Here is a 21362-nt window from a genome sequence, read left to right as displayed (position 1 = left end):
AAAGTTAGCTACCAAACAGTTTTGTTAAATAACCAAGTAGATTTCAAGAAGCATTCTTTTTTAAATAACTGCTATTGCAAGACTGAATATCACTGATTTTTCATACAACATGTACAAATTTTAAAACTATTTGCATTATACAGTTGTACAACCTGCAGACCATTTCAGACTAATACGTGACGCTCCGCGATGTTGAGACTATTTTATTGCTATTGTTGACTCCACAAAATTTAGTCTATGTCTACTTTCTTAAAGCAGCAAATATTTTGTCCTGGAGATTATGCTGTGTCGCGTTTGTGATACTTAAAATGAGACTAATCCATTGAAGTGTAAGATTCATTCAATTCAATTACCACAACAAATATCAGTTGAACATAAATTTTATTGCAATTTTTAATAAAAAAATGGAAAACTGTCATCTTAAAATACACTATGTTGGTTTTGAGTCTGTACCTGTCATATAAAATCATGAACATATTCATCACATGGTTAAAATAAATAATTAAAACGTACTATTTTATAAACAAATTCAAAGGAATGCATAGTAAAACAAAAGATTCCTTCCTAAAAATACATGTATGACTAGAAATTAAATCATAAAATCATTTGAACAAGTTCAGCACATACATGAACATTATTACAAGAAGAGTTTTTACATATACACTTGAAATTTGAGCAAGATATTCTTTAGCTCTCATTTTTTTATACAAAATATCAATCATATATACCAGTATTGCAAATTTCAATGTGCTATACTTGTGTTTCAAAGAGTAACCTCTTGTCAGCAGCATTAGTACCAAATATATAGGAAGATTTAAATTCAAAATTAATTGTATACAAGAAGTACTCAAAACCAAAACTATTGAAATAGGAAGACAAATCAATCACTGAGAGGTTCTGTGCAATACAAAGAATAAAGCCTCAGTGTTTTAATCGATCACCAAGAGGTTCTTCACAATACAAAGAATAAAGCCATAGTGTTTTAATCCATCACCGAGAGGTTCTTCCCAATACAAAGAATGAAGCCTCAGTGTTTTAATCCATCACAGAGGTTCTGTGCAATACCAAGAATGAAGCGTCAGTGTTTTAATCCATCACCGAGAGGTTCTTCACAATACAATGAATGAAGCCTCAGTGTTTTAAGTATTTTGAAATATGTGAAACTGCAAGTTTTGATAAATATGGTAAATAAAATTCAATTGGTAACATTAAAATGGTTGACGGAAACAGGGAATCAGTACCATTATAGTGATGCAGTTAAATGTATTGTTTAAGTCTACCTCTAAATAAGTATTTTTACTTGTCATGAACAAAGAATATACATTTAAGGGAGCATCTATTTGATTTTTATGGGAGCGAGGCTAGAACCAAATTTAAAATAAAAAGGCAGGATGATGATTTATGGTAAAAAAAATGTACCATGAAAAGTTTGTCCCCAACAGAAATCAAGTGGTTACTCCCTGAGTCAATAGTCTTAAGACTGAAAAATTTTGAATTCAAATTAAATGGAATATTAAAAATGAACATGTATAAAATTATATTGTAACACTGAATAAATCACAAGTCTGCTACTAGTAAAAAAAAATAGATATACACTATATTTGTTCTAGAAATCTCACAATTGTAAAAACACATGAATACATTTAAAATGTTTAACAATGACCTGGCACAATTTAAAATCAACATTCTCCCCAAAATATTGCATAATTCCCAACTATTTGGCATTAATTTAAATGACAATTTTTAATTGCTATTCATCCTATCACTTAAAGAATTTCAGAATTAGACAAATAAAGGGCATTCTCCTTCCCCACCTTCTCCATTCTGCTCCAATTGCATTTTTTTAGTTTTGATATTGACTCTCTAGCAGGTATATTTTGATTTATCTGCTTTGACTCCTCCTTGATCTGCCATTATAGATTGGGAAAATGTTAGTCCAAATACAAATGCACCTAGAACGATGAAAGCACAAGCAAAAGCTGCTAAATATTTTAACTTCCTGGTCCATATAGCTGCATCTACTTTCTCTTGAACTGCCGCCATCATACACATTCCTAAAAATAGAATACAAAACATGATTGTTTGATTAAGGTTTAACATCCTATAGCAGATATTCCATTCATTTAAGATGAGAACAATTGACCAATCAAATTGACCCTGCTGTGTATTAGTCACACAGACTGAGCCAGCCCTTTATTGAATAATATAGCTCATATAGGCAACAGCCAACAGGTTACCATATCACCCAATTGGACACATTATTCTGAGCAGGATCTTTATTGTGCTAGCTCACAGAAGCCATTGCCTGCAGGTTACCACACCTTCCCCGAGTTAAACACTTTATTTGGACTCAGAGACAACCAGTCCTCACTTTATCCCCTGAAATACTACATGTTTTATGGAGAAATAGTGACTACCAATTTAAAAGTCTTTGGTGTAACTCTACCAGGAATTCAACCAAGGTGAAAATAGACCAGGGTAAAAGTAATCTCCCCTCTTTTGGGACAGACATATGTAAAAATGATCTTTTATATCATATGTTAATAAATATGTAATTTCAAATTTGTTCTTTTTACATATAATTTTCTACATTTCATTCAGAAAATAACACATGGCATGCAATTTCAATTTTCGATACAGTTTTTTTACACTAAGTTATCATTGTTTGGCCAATCAGGAAACAGAATTGCGATCAGGTGACTTGCGTTTCCATGGATGAGCGTCTTCAAGATCAATGAGTAAAAAGCGAAAATATACCGACTGCGTCAAAAAAACATACCTGGAAATATGAAGATAAAAACAGCAGCAAATGCTCCAAGTATCTGTATAACAACTCCTATATTAGGTATGAATACTGCAAGTACCAAAGTCAATATAAACCAAGCAATGGTAACAACAATTCTTCTTATTCTCTCTGTGTCCTCAATCTGGTGCAATGTCATCTTTCTTATATCAACCCACAGACTCACTAAAGCCGCCCTGAAATTAGCAACAATTTTGATAGCTGTGTTTTATATTTAAATATATGATACATTTATTTCAGAATTTGTTTTATCTCTTTTTAGAAAGAAATATTGTTATATCATCAGTGATAAGGAGAGTACATGGTGTTAACTATATCAAGGAAATGCACTTTAGTATGCACTTAGTGCAAGCCAATGAACAAATTAGTTAATGTACATGTAAATGTGTACAAAAACTATATATACCCAGATATCTTTTACTGCAATAAAATACATTTCTGTTTTCTCAAACTTCTTCAGTTATCTAAATATAAATCAAGGAACATCATAATTCACTTTCAATGAAATCTTATTTGGAAAAGATTTTGACAACATCAATGAATAAATAGAATATATAATTGTATGTGTCAGAACATTTTTTTTTATTTGGGAATTTTAGCAAAATGAAAAGTTCAAAGGGCAATAACTCCGAAAAATATTGTTATGGCTATTAAAAATTGTACATGTTTGAGCTGTCATTAAAACACAACTTCTATAGGAGTACTATTAATACCTTTACATCACTGAAGGCATAAAAGCACATAAATATATTTGAAAGAGATCAATAAACTAATATCAAATACTTTTGTACCTCTTCCATGAATCCTATCAATTATTTGGCATTTTGAAAAAGAATAAATTTTGTAAGATTATTTTTTTTCTAAATTAATTGACTACATTCAAGGACTGATCCAGATATTCTGAAAAAGGGGATTCCAGAAAAGAGGGGGTTCTTAGCTTTTATTTACCCCTTTTTGTTCAAATATAGCATGAAATTAACAAAATTTTCACCAAAAGTGGGGGGTCTGACCCCTAGAACAATACTGGAACCCCCATTGCTAGTCCAAGTTCAATTGACTTTGTACAGCGCTCATGGAAATAATCAAAAATCTTTGAGACAATTTACAAATTGACACCTTAAGTACCTGCCCTTGTAAGTATCATGCAAAATCTGAAAAATCTGATACACCCCTCCCCCAAAAAAGGCTACATATTTTTATGGGTCTACATTGTGAAATGTGTAATTATTCATTCAAATCTGTCTGCTCTTAGGAGATAATCCAATAGATTCTTCAACATGTATATTTGAGTGTCATTTACAGAGTTATCTAACCTTAATTTTGAAATCTACAGTGCATTCTTTATAGTTTTTTTTTTTTATCTCCTAAGAACATGGGTTATATGAAAAAACTGAATGTTAATTTCTGTTTACTATGGCAATTCAAACAAAATGTCAAAAATAAAAATGTGTAGGCTTTTCTCCCATAAATCGCATTTTGAATGATTCTTAGCTGGAGTGGTACTTAATTACCAATAGGAGCCTACCTGCCACAAAACAACAAAATCGGATATGTTGTATATGTCTTAAGTGCTATTAATATCACAGCAAGTATAACCCAAACATCAGGATCATATGACAATAAAATATCTGTTGTAATATTCTCTCCAAATGTAAAATAACCAAATGCAGCTGTTCCAGTATATGTGACAACACAGACAACCATGGCACATCCTATTGTCTTCGAGAATTCTTTCAGGTTACGATTTTCCATGCAGGAATATATAGGAATTATACTGACATGACACTGAAAAAAAAGCAACACACACATTTAATTAAATATAGTGAATTTGTCTTGTCACTGGTTCTCTTTATTTAAAAAAAAATACTCATAGATTAAGGTAAGTGATAGTAATCAGCCAAAAGGGGTCCAGTTCAGAAATCAGCAGAAACTGGGAAATTCTGTGGCAAGAAGATTTAGTTGAAATTGACAAAAAACAAAAATAGATTAGCATTAATTTTTATCATTAAACATATACACTCATCTTCCAATGCATTCCTTTCATTTTTTTCTAGTAAATATACAATTCATGGAACAGCAGTGTTTTGAAAAGTTCAGGAAATGTTCCATGTACCTATGCACCTTCTCTGCTGTTCCAACAGCTGTTCAAGAATTTTATACATTGGGAAAAATATAGCCCGATTGTATTATTCAAACCAAAGCATAGCTTTTCCATAATAGGGAAGACAACATTTTTTTAAAATTTCTGTGGGTATATCATACATGTATCGAAGTATATAGCTTTTAAGCTGCAAAAGCATATACAAGTCTGGGATACTCACTTGATAAGAAAAACATATGGTTGGTATCACCAGAAATACATCTATCAAATGATTTGGCCTGAAATTACAAAAAAAAATTTAATTATCTAATAAGCAAAAAAAATAAATTTCTAGTTATTAGTTTTTTCCCCAAAAAATGTTCTCTAACAACAGGAAACTTTCAAAATATCCAAAAACGGCATTTTAACACAGGTATAGTTCACGGTATATAGTATTTGAAGTTACAACAAAAAATTTTCTTACAAACTTATCTTTTACATTGAAATAATAAACAAAGCAATGAATACATATAGCATGTACAGCAATAGTCTCCAAAGAGCCTGAACAGCCCACTTGGAAAATAAATTATAAACCTGGTTGCCTTATCATTTTATCAAATGAAATCAAGAATCCTTGCAAAGCACAGCATGATATGACTGCAGTAATTAAACCCTGAACAGTTGGGGCAAGTGTGGACACAATATTAGTTTGTGACATACTAAAGCATAAGGAATTCCAATTTATTATGGACAAAAACAAATGGTTTGGATACAGTATTGCACAAAATTTTGAATTCAATTAAACTTTGCAAAATCAGACCAAAAATATTAAGAAGTCAAATCCCCAGGTGTGGCCCCTTACAACTCAAAAACTGTAAGAGATATCTGAAATCTGGTTGAAAAACGCAAGCAGGCATTTTAATGAGGAATCCTACCGGTGCACCCGGTCCATGCTCCGAGTTGCTCATTAACTTTTGTTACTTTGTATGTATGATTTTAGTTGCTTTATGTTCTTTGTTGTGTATGTCTGTTTTCCGTGTCTGGTCTTTGTCCCTGGATTACATTCTTTTGATTACCGCTATAACCTTGGTTCCCTTGATTACTCTTCCAAATTAAAAAAAAACTGAAATCAAAACAAAAATAAAAAATCAATTTCTTTTTCGGGCATGGCCCATCTGACCCCTTATAACTTAAAAACTGTAAGAGATATCTGAAATCTGAATAGTAAATACAGGTAGGGATTTTTATGAGGAATTCAATAAAAAATTCAAAATTGGACCAAAAATGAGAAAGTTGAATTTTTTTGGGCATTGTCCAACTATGGCCCCCTATAACTTGAAAACAAACCAAAACACATAAACCTGCTGAATACACTAGTTTATCAGAATTTAATAAGGGACACAATAAAAAAAAAAGAATAATAATAAAAAAAAACATTTTACTTGGGTTTTGACCAAACACCTATTTTTACCCTTTTGGCCCCTTTTTCTACAACAATAGGGCCACAAAGTCCGAAATCAAAGTGTCTACAGACGACAAGGACATCACCATACCAATGTACAACTCCAAAAAATGCTGCGGTATTAAAAGGATGTTTATTGAACATTATGTGATACCCTCCACTCAATGGTGAAAAAGGGGGGGATGGCAAAATGTTAAAAATAACTCAGAATTTACATTTTGGATTTTGCAAAAAATGAACAAAACCTGTGTTTTATAGTAATTAACAACAGTGCATAGTTTAAAAAAAATCATTCTTACATAAAAATATGAAAACTGTTGGGGGACAGACAGATGGACACATAACTCACTGTAACTTTTCCAAGGGTATCATATAATACCTGCCAAATTAATGTGGCAAGGAATTAAATGCAAATCATTCATAGAGGCTGTTACTTTACTACATATAGAGAAGTGTCATGCTAAACATGTAACAGTACATACTTTTGTCTCAATGCATGTACATGTACTTACTTTGTTCTGATGTGACCAGGTGGAGGGTGAGGCAGGAAATATTTAACAGTAACCAGTAACACAACATATAGAATGGCAAATACTCCCAACATACTGTAAAAACAAAATTAATAGAATAGAAAAAATCCCACCATATTACATCCAAAAACAACATGTTTAGAATTAAAAAATATGCCAACATACTGCAAGACAAAGATGTAAGAAACAGTCATATTGAAGTACATAAACATAAATGTCACTCACTCCCTCACCTTTTTTTTTTTTTTTTTTTGGGGGGGGGGGGGGGGTTGGTGGGGGGACAGGGATTTCAAGTATTCCAGCAGTGCTGGTGGTTGTCTGGCAAGCTATTTTCTGACTTGGTGCCAGTATTTTCTGACTTGATGCCATCCTAACGGTATTCCAACTTTTTACATTGTATGAGTAGGGTTTCAAATACATTTTTGTACAGTATTCTCTCTATGAATTGGAAATAGCATAGTGCTGACCTGCAAGGCACACCTTTTCAATCTTTTCACCAAATTATAACACATTGCTTACAGTGTATCCTTACTAGATAGCACAGTGCTGAAAATGATAGCTCTACAAAGGACAGTGCTATAATAACTTACAGGTATAGGTGTATCAGTGTTTTTTTTACCTGGGTATTTTAAGAAAGTCTATCCTTTTAGGGAAACAAAGAGGCAAAATAAGTAAGACAGACGTAACACATATAGTGGTGCTCCTGCTCATATACCATGGGTGGTGACTACAATAGAACTCTTTGGCTATATACAGGAAAACTGAAATAGAGTAAAAACAACTTTTATATACATATATTTTAGATCCTTTCCTGAAGTAGTTGAAATAAAAATAACTGGGCACATCTATGCAATCCATTCAAAAGTTATGTAAGATTATATTCCAAATATATTCTTATTTCAACATTCTAAATGTTTCTAGGAGATACACATGTATTGTGTATGTGCATACTTGGAGAATCAAAAAAAATTGTCCTGTTTTCTGCTACATGTACTAGCAAACACAAAATAAGGTTGGTACAATGTAGGTAAGATGGTAGGGAAACATATTTATACTTAAGGAGGTAGACCTAGGGTAAGGGACATAACTCTTGAAATCAGTGATATGTTTGTATCATATTCAAATTCACCAAAGCTTTTCAAGCTTTCGTTTGAAGCAGAATAAAATGAATCCAAGTTAATTAGATGCTTACATAAGATTGATCTAAAATGCTGAATACAAACGTTCCAATGATTTCTAAGAGTTGTGTCCCTTACCCTAAGTATACATCCTTAAGTGTCAGTTTCTGCAAGAAACAGGCATTGGTGAAACATGGTATGAAAAAAAAAACATCATTTTGATAGTGTAATTTGACTGTTTGCATCATCATAATCAAGGGAAAAAAACAATGTTGTCCATATCATGTTGGATTTGAAAATGAAAATTTCAAGAGCAGAAAACTCTGTCAAAAACCTTCTTTCTAACATTCTATTGAAAAATTTCTGAGCAAAGCCAGTGATGCAGAGATTAAAGAATGGTCTTTTCAATAGAAAAAAAAGTATCCTTCAGTGATATTACTTTGTCAGATCAGTGGGATTTTGACATGCAGGTGTCTGATTTTTCCTATTTTGCCTGATTCTTACAAACACTTACACTTAAAAACATTTTACACTGAGTTAATGGGGAAACAATCTAGACTTTAAAGGGACTTGAGCCAAAATTGCCATAAAATGTTTATGGTAGCCACAAAAAATAAGGTAGGTAAGGTAGCAGAAAACAGATATATAATTTATTTTTGCTTAAAGGAATACTACCTCTTAAAAAAACATCAGAAAGATATTTTTTATAAATTATCAAAGACATATACATGTATCAAGATTTTTAAGGATTGATAATATTAAGTTAAAGAAGGAACAAATCACTATATTTTTAAATTGGGGTGGAAATTTAAAATTTTCCCTACTTGATCTTAAAAAGTCTACATCTATAACAGGAGTGACACAAAAAATAAGTTGTGGTGGCCTTAATACAGATGTAGTAAAAAACTAAGTAGAAGTAGCCTTAAAACAGGAGTGGCAAAAAATTAAGTTTTAGTGGCCTTAAAATAGAAGTAGCACAAAAATAAATAGAGATGGCCTAAAAACAGGAGTGGCAAAAAATAAGTTTGGGTGGCCTTAACAGCATTTTATTCTTACATTCCTCCCACTGGTCACCAATGATGATAAGGAATGTTATACATGTCCCAAAGCAGTATACCATCACTGTAAAGGCACATAATCTCTGGGCATTCCTACCACATACTGATAGAACTACATCTTGGTAAGTAGCTGTATTCTTTATATCAGAACAATAGGCAAGTATCAGAATTGCAAAGACGACAAACACTAGAAAAATCTGAAACAGAGAAAAGAACACCATGGGTGGATTCAGGCGGGGGCATGGTGGATATGTGCCCCCCCCCCCTAAAATTTACAAAGCATGGCTTGTCAGGGGTAGATTTAGGCGGTTTTAGATTGAAACTTTAATTTCTCGCTAATTTTACCACAAAAGATATCTACATTGCACCCACTCAAGAAGAATATTTAACTGTGCGCCCCCCTAATCTAAAATCCTGGACCCACCCCTGAACACTCATATACAGTGAAACCTGTCTATACTGAACCCTGAATAATAAAAAAATCCTTGAAAACCAAACACTTTCAAAGACCCTTTATATCAATTTAAGTAGCAGAAGTAAGAATCATAGAAATTCTGCAATATGTGATACAACCTTCAAAAGGCTACACATCTTTATTTTTGTTATCAAGTTGTTTTATGGGTCTATATGATGAAATGTTTTATCATTCATTCCAATCTGTATGCTCTTAAGAGATAATTCAAATTAAAAAAAATTCAATGATTCCTATTGTGTTTCAGTGTTATTTCTGAGTTATTTCCCTTATTTTTAATTCTAAAGTACCATCTTTATAATAAATATTTCCTGTGAACAGAACATATATGAATATCTGTTTACAATAACATTTTAAACAAAATATGAAAAATAAAAATATGTAGGCTTTCCAACTATGAATCACATTTTGCATGATTTTTAGCTGAAGTTTTACTAGGTACTTTTCAATTATACAATGTACAGTACGCCCAAAGATTTTAGATTCTCAAACTCCCTATTTCAGAGTCACTTTTCGGAGTGACTCCAGGATTATTCCCAAAAATGCCATAAAAATCCTGGAGTGATCTTGGCATACTTCCTTCAAAAGGCAATAATATACTCCCAGCTGGGATTTTTTTATTGCCCTGATTATCCTTTGAAAATCACCAACACCCTGTCTTACCTGTCAGGTGAACATGATAACAATACACAAGGTAATAAAATACTTGGACTGACACTGAAATACTCCCAAAAAAGGCAATAAATACTCCCAGATGGAAGAAATCACTCGGAGGATTTTAGGATTGGACTCTGTAAAACTCTGTGATCCACTGCACACTGAAATAAAAGTAAGAGAATCCTCCCTCTCTAGATGTACTGTACATGTAGTTTAGACCTTGATAAACCAAACCAAAATGAGGTTGGTTTAGACAGGTTTCATTGTAAATGGTTTTAACTTTGCTCATGAACTCCTGCAAAAACATACATGAACCTGATTCGAGCCCATAATGTATGTGATTTTACAACTGTACAAAAAATTAGCCTATGATTTCTGATCAAGTTTTCTAAATGCCCTTGACATTTTGGTAGAGGACAAAGTCCTCATGAGAGAGTCAATGTGAAGGAGTAATCAAGGGAACCAAGGTTATACATTAGAAGCACTGGAAACCTGATTTCAGTCATATCTACAGGAAGTTAAATTGTAATATCAAGTGTAACATAAATCAAGAATCTTCTTAGTTTAGTATCTTTAACAACATGAAATGTTTGTAGCTCGCGTCTTAAAGTCTTAAAGAGGTAGACCTAGGGTAAGAGACACAACTGTTACAAATCATCGGAATGTTTGTATTCACCACTTTACATCAATCTTATGTAAGCATTAAAGTAACTCAGACTGATTTCATTCTGTTTCAAAGGAAAGCTTGAAAGTCTTAGGTAAAATTGAATATGATACATGCATATCACTGATTTAAAGAGTTATTTCCCTTACCTTAGGTCTACCTCCTTAAATTGTTGAAGAAAAAAAAAATCCTAGTTGGCACTACCCTTTAAAAAAAATATCAATATACATGTACATGTATTTAACTTTGTCTTCTTATAGACTACACAAATAGAAATGGTGCCTTACTTTCGTGTCAAGTTTGATTTTATACAATTTAGTCATTTCAAAGGAGTTGCACGGACAAGAGGAAAGAATTATAAAGAAAGGAGTAAAATAGCATGTTCCTCGACTTCAGTGGGGGAACATAATTCGAAACCGACAATACAGTATGTAAAATCTTACTGCTTGTATAACAATAGCAATCATCACTCCTCCAGCCTGGTTGTAGGAGTCTGGGAAGTTTAGAAGTCCTGCCCCTAAAGCAGCATTCACAACCAAGAAAACTGAGGTATACCATGATGAACCTACAATTAAAATTGCGTTTATTAAAACTTAAGAATATTGTAGGTATTACAACCATTATATTCCACGTTGTCAGGGTCATAAAGTTAAAAAACCATGATATCTATTCAAGGTGGGAAACTCACTCAAATTCTAGTCAGTCCTGAATACAATTTTTCAATATATTTACTATATGGCTGTATAGATTTTGCTAAAATTATCCAGCCCTGCCAAAAAATATCCAGTCTCGAGCTGGTAGGCAGGCTACTACTTCTAACTCTGATCTATTCAACAATAACAGTTACATTGATCATTACCTTGTGGGTACAGATTTAACCACAGGTACACCAAAGTTAGTTCCATAAGACAGGGGGTCTTATTTCAGACACATTCGTTATGTTAGAATTGTAACCATGTAAACTAATTAAAAATACAAATTTATCTGTGAATAGATTACACTTCTCAATCATTCATCCCTTTAAATTACTTATCTACAAACTTATAAATGTACTAGATATACTAATTCAAATATATCACATGTTCACCGTAAGTATGATTGTGTTTTGGTACAATTTTTGTATGTATACAATGTAAGTATCAATAATATTATTATTCAATTCAAATCTTTACAGAAAAGAGTGAGAAGAATAATGTTTATCTTATACAAATGTATATACATGTACATGTACATTTTGTTGTACTTCCAATCAACTTTAAAATTTCTGCAGGTATAGATTTTTACATGTACTTTAGATATAAAATGACAAAGTTTATTTCTAAAGAGCAATAATGAATTTATCGTATTATCAATAATGAATTTATCGTATTATATTGCGTTCAGTAATGTTATTCATTTAACAAAACCAATAATAAATATGACATTTTTATTTTAATAACTTTTTGCAGTATTTTGTTACCAACAAGAAAGACTATATATTTAAGCATTATTTTTTCTGCAAGTTTGATGTTGACCCAATTTTGAAACTCTTGAATATAAAACACAATGTTGGCAGTGGTCTAAACATTTGCAATTTGCAATAGTCTATATTCCCTATCTTCCATTTTTTGAGTAGCTGTCATTGTAAGAATTATGCAAAATCTGAAAAATGTGATACACCCAAAAAAGGCTACACATTTCAATTTTTGTCATTAAGTTCTTCTATGGGTCTATGCTATGAAATGTGTAATTATTCATTTAAATCTGCCTGCTCTTAGGAGATAATCAACATTGAAAACCCAACAGATTCTATTTTATTTGAGTGTCATTTACAGAGTTATCTCCCTTAATTTGGAAATCTACAATGCATTCTATATATTTTTTATCTCTTAAAAACATAGGTTATATGAAAAACAATGATAATTTCTGTTTACTATGGCAATTCAAATAAAATATCAAAAATAAAAATATGTAGGCTTTTTACCCATAAATCACATTTTGCATGATTCTTAGCTGGAGTGCTACTTACATGTAAGTCTTACTTCTCCTGGTAAAATATTGCTTATCAATTTTGTTTGTTTAATATTCTTTGTTGTGTGTGTCTGTTTTCAATGTCTGATCTTTGTCCTTGGATTACATTCTTTTGATTTCTGCTATAATCTTGGTTCCCTTGCTTACCCTTCCATTTAAAAATTTCAGTTTATCAGATAACCCAAGTGCATGAATAAGTTCTAGCATTTTGTATTCATTTCTTTGCCCAATATGTTATACTTATATTTGGTGTCTTTTCTTAAGAAAAGATTAATTTTCAATGTTTTGAAGGTTTATTTTTTGTTTTCAATTTTTAAATTATGATATTGCCAGTTAAAGAAAAACAGGGATCTTCAATGCAATCTTGTCCTAATCTGTAATGGAAAAAAAATATTACTGGATCAACACAAATTACAGAAACCATGGACATGATTGATAGAACTTTTTTATTTATTTTCATGGTTGTTAATTTCAAACTTCTACAGGTTTTGTAGAAATTCATTTTTGTCCTTTAAAAAAAAAGAAACAACATGTAATTTAAAAGGTTTCAAAGATTAAAAAAATATGAAACTGCTGGTTCTAATTACAGATTCTACCATGCTTATTTGATTACTACTAAAGTCAAAATGATTACACCAACAAAAATACTATGTTTACCCTTACCCTACTGGTGCAGCTGGTCCATGCTCCCAGTTTTAGGTGGAGTCCAAGTTGCTCATTTACTTTTGTTACTTTGTATGTATTATTTTAGTTACTTTCCGTTCTTTGTTGTGTTTGTCTGTTTTCCATGTCAGGTTTTTTACATTCTTTTGATTTCCGCTAGAATCTTGGTTCTCTTGATTACTCTTTTATAGTGTTTTATGTACATGTACACATAATACAAAACAATTATTGTGATTTGTGGATATATGTAACTTCCATACAAATAAAATACACTACTGTCAACACTTATTTTAATTTCTGCACTCTTCACAGTGAAGATGATGTGAGTGGAGTCACATGGGAGTACTAATCATAATTATATATAATAAAAAAGAAAAAAAAACAACAACTGGATTGATTCAGGTTGGACTGACAGTATTTACAACAGAATATAGAAGTTTCAATATCGATAATTTTCTTACCCATGCATATACAATGATATATGCATAAAGAAAATGGTTATTTAACAAGAATAAGGAATAAAAAGATAGGATTTCCGAAAATAAAAATGCCAAATAACTGAGTTCCTTCATGCAATTAATCTGTTTTGTAATTAAATTAACTGAATAAACAAGCTTGGTTTTATTGTTGATTTAATATAAATGATGTTTTTGTAAGATTAAGAAAGTTACAATTGTTAATTTGTTGTGATTAAAATTTATAATTGAATTAACATTTATTAAACAAGCTACTTAAAAGGTAATTAAACATCTTGAGAAATGAAATTAAAAAAAATAATAATAAATTATGAAAAAAACAAAATTTGGGAAAAAATCATTTCAATCGTAAATTTGTCACAACGAAAATAACCCAAGGCAGGGTAAAATATAAGCAAAATGACCCAATGTGAACAGGAAAGTAGTTGAAACAAATCTGAAGGTGAACAGGAAAGTTGTTGAAACAACTCTGTAGGCAAACAGGTTTCGTAACGGAACTACCCTGATTTAATCAATAGGTAGAGTCTGTGTTTCCAATATTCTTAATTTTTTATTCTTTATAATTGTTATCAATAAAATGCACATAACCCTACCTGATGAAGAACTTTGTGATGAATTTTGCCCTGTATACAACACCGAATTAACTTCCTCTTCGTTAATCACAGCCACTATTCGTCTGCGGTCATTGTCCAGCAGTGACTGTATCTCTTCATTTGCTACCGGGTTCAATCTTCTATAGTCAAGATTCTCATAGGTAGACATGTTGTATTCAAGATGTTTTACTCGATACAAAAAAATTCTTAGTTAAACATTTTGTCAATAAATTAATAAATACGTGAGAATTAATCATCGTTTTCACTTCAAAACAAGTACCTGGCAGTCGCCATTTTGGACTATCACGTGATGCACTGAGAAGGCGTACTGTGAAAGTAAATGATAATATATATTGGACATCTCAAATTGAGATTTTCCTCAAATCCTTGTAATTTTCCTCAAATCTTCAATTTCAAGTGGTTTGATTGGACAACATTTGAGATGAGGAAGAATTTAAAGAAAAATCTCCAAGTTGTAATTCTTAAAAAGGGTCCTAGTTAAATCATTTCAAAAATTTGAGCAAAAGTAACATCCATTTAAGTTTCATTCTAAATTTATCAGAATTATGCTTGTTTATCCGTCTGTCGGTCAGTCTGTTCTTTCACCTCTCCATGACTATCTATCATGTATCCTTATTAACTCCAATTGTTACTTTAAGGGTAGAATAATTGAGTAAATTAGATGCTAGTATAATATTGTTCAGCTGCAGTTTAAAATTTGGACCCGAATGAATTTGACGTTTCTAGTACTTTAACCAAAGGGTCTTGCAATATGATCGGATCCCACTATTAAATATCGTAAACACACAATTTTTGATATTGCTGGCAAACAAGCTCATGTGTTTACATATTTCTCGGACTGCATATTTGATGGTGGAGACTACTCAGATAGGTAGAAATTAAATGTCGAATGTTGAACGGTTGATCTAGCTCTTAAACTTGATAATCATTCAATAATGAAAACATTCGATCATTAATGAACCATACAGCAAGGACTTAATTTTAATATATTTGGTAAGGAAATGGAATGTATTTCTATTATGAATTTTAACGCTCGTTTGGGAATAGATGATTGCACCGTTCAGTAAGATCTAGCAATGTAGTTACTCCGACACAGTGCATGTGAGATAGAAACTGCATATTCCATCATATTATGATTATATAGAAGCCGAGCCTGCATATGGATCAGCTGTGAAATGTTTACCCCGTAAACTGGAGTGGTCGGTATATATCCACTCAGAAAAGGGAAGTTTACAATCGGAATAAAAATCATCGCGCGTGTCAAAAAGGTAAATTAGATGTAAATAATACTTGAATCAACATAAAGGAAACTGAATCTGAAGGACTGGACCACGCATTTCTCTCTTAATTTTGTCTGCAGTGTCCCTTATAAAATTCTGACTTCAAAGGCGCGTATTGAAATGCCTTTACGTACAATGTGTTCCCTTGTATCAAAGGGCCTCCAAATTCGATAAAAAGATGTCGACCATAAATTCAAATATTTTTTAGAACAACATCAGACTCAGAGTACCTTTTGTTTCAATCAGTATGTTTTGTGTTGTTGTTGTTGTTTATTTTCGTTTGTTTGTTTGTTTAGTTGTGTGGCAGAGTGAAATGTTGATAGTTCATTGTGTTTTATATACTCATAACTGTTTTATATCTTTATTAATTATTTAACTGTTTTCTCTAATAAAAATCATTAAAACAATCAATGTTTACTTAGTCTCTGTCTCTAGTATTTTCTATATATCACTATATAAGGATTAGTCTATATCTATAGGTCAGTTTATGGGTCATTGGTTTTGAGCGGGAATATTTCGTTTGTTCTGGACACTCTATTGAAAACTATTGAAGAAGGAAGCTATAATTTATCTTCTTTGAACTTCAACATAATTTGACTAAATCTAAAGTCTGTGGAAGATTTGATAATGCAATGAAGGTGGAATAAACAGCTTATGTAATAATTGCACTGTCCCTGGAAACCGAGGCCTCTTGCACCTCATGCGAGGGCCTTTTTCGTTTGTAAAACATATCCACATATGATGAAATAAAGAACCCTGACACTCAGATTTCTTGTTTATTTTATTGGGAATTTTGGACCAATTTTACAGTTGTTTGTTTGGTTTTTGTTTTGTTTTGTTTTGTTTTGTTTTTTTTTTGTGCACAAAATAAGCCTGTTATTTGCTTTGAACATAACAAACGGCGATGAGATCATGCAGACCTGACGTTAACCTGCTGTATTGCAGTATGATGTACAAGGTAGAAAAATAAAAAAAGTTTGTATATTTTTACAAAAAGAAAGTCAACTAGAAGAAAGACATTCCTCTAAATCTTCTGAATTTCAGAATCCACAACTGACCATGAATTGTTCCACTTGTAGAGTAGGATTTATCACCATAACTCTAAAGTATATCTTAAACTGCCGCAAGTAAAGTAGACTAAGTAAGGAATTTTGAAAGGGACGTAATGCATTTGGCAGATACGGAAATTTTCCCCTGTTTGTAAGGATATTTGTGAAGTTTTAGTGTCCAACAAATAGAAGGTAGAATATGACTAAAATGACACACAAGGACGTTTACAGTCATGTGATTGTTAATCATACCCTCTTTGGACATACATGTAGTGCTTAGTGAATATGTTGAGTTGCTAAGTGAATTGTCAAGACCCATTTCCTTAATTAGGCTGTCAATGCTGTGTTCTTTGAAGAGATTTATAAATATTTTGTATCTACAACTTTTCTAAAACTACTTGACTCAATTTGGGTAATCGTTTTGAGAGTGTTATGTCAATATTATGTACCTGCAATTTATTTTTTTTTTTACTCAAGTGATTCTGGGTTACTAATTACCTGGGCTTGTTACCCTTTTAGAATTATGTATAATTTTATCATATTAAATTTTAACTTCTAGTTTCAATCAGCTTTACGTTTAATGAAAATCTAGAATATCTGTATACACAACATACTGTTGATCTTTCTTTTTCTGTTTGAGCCATGCTCAAAGCTATATTTTATTTCTATTAAGTTTTGACTATCAAGAACTGCATGTTGCATAGTAATGATCGGAATTTCATCTCCACAAAATTGTTACACGTACCAGAGAGACTGAGTTATTCCGATTACATGTAATGTACCAATCGGAACTATCCACACTTTCTGGTAACACTTTCATTACGAAATAAAACATATTTAAATAAAATCAATGTAATAACAAGAAAAATACAATCGGGATCGGGACTGCTCTCCAGTCTTTCTCGTTACAATCGGGACTGCTCTCCAGTCTTTCTCGATACAATCGGGACTGCTCTCCAGTCTTTTTCGTTACAATCGGGACTGCTCTCCAGTCTTTCTCGTTACAATCGGGACTGCTCTCCAGTCTTTCTCGTTACATAAAAAAAAAAAAACACACAAAAGTGATAAATAAATAAACGATATTACATATAGTGTACACGAGCGGAAATGACCGAATTGTTACTACATGTATTCCTAACTGCTAAATCCAGTATATGCACGTCAAGCGGAGAACCGTTTATCATGGAAGGTGTATAGTGATCATGGTGTCTGTCAGTTCATTCAACCGTCTTCAGTTCTAATCCGAAACTCCTCTAGCCGATAAATGGAATTATATGAAGCTTTCACACATTATTTATGACCATTATGGTGCCTGTGTGACCTTCTATTTTGTTTTCCCATCTAAAATGACTTTTTGGGGTTCTATGGAATTGAGCGTTGGCATAAAAATGTGACCTTTGTATACAGTTTTTCTAGTTTTCCTATGTGAGGGTAGAATAAAAACTTGCTTTTGCAAAACTTAATTGTCACATTTCAGTAAAGTATATGTTAAAAAGAAAATAATCATGTATTTAAGGTGGGCGTTTTCCTTTTGCACCACAACTCTGTTGCGCCAGTACTCCTTTTGCGCCAGTTTACTTTTCGATTTTCGTAGTTAAATTACGCCAATAAATTAATGATCCTTTTGCACCAGAATACGGGTAAAGTTGTATTTGATATCGTTTTAGTGCTACATCAGATGCGTGGTGTGATTATTGTATGTTATTTACCATTTTAAAAAAATCTCTCTATAATCTTAAAGATTCTAAGCTTAAAAACAGTTCAAACTAGAGAATTACTGTTACTCTTTGATTAAAAAATATGTTGACGAAGTTATTTAACCCTTTAAGTTACTCAAAGAAGACATTCAAATACGATCTCTAGTGCTCGGGTCTTTCTCAAAGCTTTTCACGCACATGGACGGTACTGCATTAACAAAATACCAGTTCTATACAGTTCTAAAAATACTCTGATTTCTGTGGAATATATTTTCACATTAGTTCATACATGGAAAAGGAAGAGCTTCTGATATAGCAAAAGAAACACGGCTGTAGTGAAGAGACGATATAAACACTTGTGATCGATGGATCTCACAAGCTTACCTCAGATATATTAAATTATCCTTAGTAAAAGGGCAATTTGTTTTTGACTTAACATATTACTTATTTCAAATTCATGTTCAGAATTCATTTGGATCATTGGTTCGCCCATAGTACATTGAGCACATAATAGTTCATTTTCTAGAAGTTGAAAGGCCAGGAGCACCACGAATTACAAAATTAAAATTTCTATATAAATTGGTTTGGAAAGAAAGGCATGCTCTGGAATGGTTTAACAAAAACAGTTGAGGACATAAAAGCTTTTCTTATCCCTTAATTTTATTATTCAGTTGGGCTCCAGCGTTTTGGGAGATATTAGATTAGTCGAGTTAATGGCCGATGCGAAGCGAGATATATCAAAAACTATGACCCTCTTACCCAATACAAAATTGTGTGGAGTGAAATTTGATGCATCCATATTGGCATGTTACGGAAGCAGTTTAGTGTCAGGTGCATGGATATTTTTTTTTACCGAGCTAACTGGTTATACCAACTTGGCTAAGTGGACATATCGACTTACCTACCTATAGTTATATCGCGTTACATGTAGGTAACTTGTAACACCTAACTACTAACTAGTCATATCGAGTTACATGTAGGTAATTTGTTATACCTAACTACTAACTAGTCATATCGAGTTACATGTAGGTAATTTGTTACACCTAACTACTAACTAGTCATATCGAGTTACATGTAGGTAACTTGTTACAACAAACAACTTACTAATTATACTTTATTAAGTTACATGTAAATAACTTGTTACATGTAGGAAACTTGTTACACCAAACAACTAACTAGACCAAGTTACATGTAGGTAACTTGTTACACCAAACAACTAACTAGTGATATCGAGTTACATGTTCCTATAGGTAACTTGATACTACATTTGTAACTACTAACTGGTTACATCCGCTTACTTATGGAAACGTATTTCGGACATTTACTAGTACCGATTCTCGACATAATTCAGCATTTTTATCTCGTCACATTCACATTTTTTTCTAACAAGTACAAAGCTTAGTGGATATGACCATTTAGTAAGTAGATATAACCAGTAAGTAATTGGATATAACCAGTTACCTACACGTAACTCGATATAACACTAATCAGCTTTCATAGCATACTCTTTAATGTCACGACAAGTGAGTTCTTGATTGCAGCTATTCACCCTTAAAGTTTTTTTTTTTAAATACGAAGGCGATATATGAAGCAAGACTGTCGGAATACGATTCACATGAGTATAGTCAAATTCCGTTTATAAAGGTTAATAAACAAAGAAAAAAGTCTCCATTAACAAACTTTAAGGTTAATATACAATGAAAAAATATAATCATAGTAGTTGCCTTTTCCCAAATAACACTTATGTGTCAGTATTTGTAAAAATCATGCAGTGAGTGAAACATGGTATGAAAAAAAAACATCATTTTGAAAGTTAAGTTTGACTATTTACACCATCAAAATCAAGGAATAAAGATAAGATAAGTGATGCAGAGATCAAATATTGGTCTTTTTTCAAATAAAGAAAGCATCCTTGAGTAAAATTATATTGTCAGATCAGTGGGATTTTGACGTGCTAGTTCTGATTTTTCCCCATTTTGCCTGATTCTTACAAAAACATATATAATTCAGTTACGCTTTTTTTGTCACCATTCATAGGTTTAACAAACTGTAAACGTGAACAAAAATCGTTCCTTTTCAAACGTCCAGAGCCATCAAAATCATTTAGTGAATATTTAAAAAAAAAAGAATGGTTAATGATGGAAAATTTTGCAGTATCAAATAATAACTGTTAAAGTCATGATTTTATATTCCCAACTATCATCATTCATTTTATTATGGATTCTTTTCTGAAAACTTTCAAATAAATCACCGAACTTCAAAACATTGGAGACAGATAAATTCAATACTTTATTTTACTTTCGAAAACACCATTTTAAAGAAAAAAAATTACAGAATAATGAGATATCAGGTAACAAGCGGTGTTAGATTTAAAAGATATAAGGAATTAATTATAAATGTAGTAATGACACCTTTCATTTTCTCCTTTACTTTCCACAGTAATCTAAGCTCAGGTAAAATTGAGCATTCCTGGTGGGGAATGATAACGGCTGCCATGTTTTTGTTTTTCATTCTTGGTAATGGACTATGTGGAATTTACATTGTCTCCTTAAGGAAGTAGACCTAGGGTAAGAGACATAAATCTGGAAATCATTGATATGTTTGTATCATATTCAATTACACTGAAGCCTATCAAGCTTTCATCTGAAACAGAATGAAGTCAGCCCAAGTTACGTTGATGTTTACATGAGATTGATGTATAATGGTGAATACAAACATTCAAATGATTT

At 32.0% G+C, this 21362-nt stretch overlaps 1 protein-coding gene across 1 annotated transcript; it reads right to left on the bottom strand.

Moving 5' to 3' along the window:
- Positions 1-364: 364 nt before the first annotated feature.
- On the bottom strand, positions 365-14921 carry LOC148617088 (sodium-coupled neutral amino acid transporter 7-like). Its single transcript, XM_088584402.1, has 9 exons — positions 14587-14921; positions 11288-11409; positions 9050-9248; positions 7495-7636; positions 6858-6950; positions 5125-5182; positions 4329-4588; positions 2780-2979; positions 365-2054 (listed from the first exon to the last, which is right to left on the bottom strand). The coding sequence occupies exons 1-9, from the start codon at positions 14753-14755 to the stop codon at positions 1864-1866; spliced, it is 1434 nt and encodes a 477-aa protein (XP_088440528.1). The 5' UTR covers positions 14756-14921; the 3' UTR covers positions 365-1863.
- Between the last annotated feature and the right edge of the window lie 6441 nt (positions 14922-21362).

This window comes from Perna viridis, chromosome 5, assembly GCF_037379345.1.
Source record: "Perna viridis isolate PV_CMFRI_1.1 ecotype Kerala chromosome 5, ASM3737934v1, whole genome shotgun sequence".
Classification (NCBI taxonomy): Eukaryota; Metazoa; Mollusca; class Bivalvia; order Mytilida; family Mytilidae; genus Perna; species Perna viridis.
The sequence above is the reverse complement of the archived record's forward strand: the minus strand, read 5'-3'. Positions and strand labels throughout refer to the sequence as shown.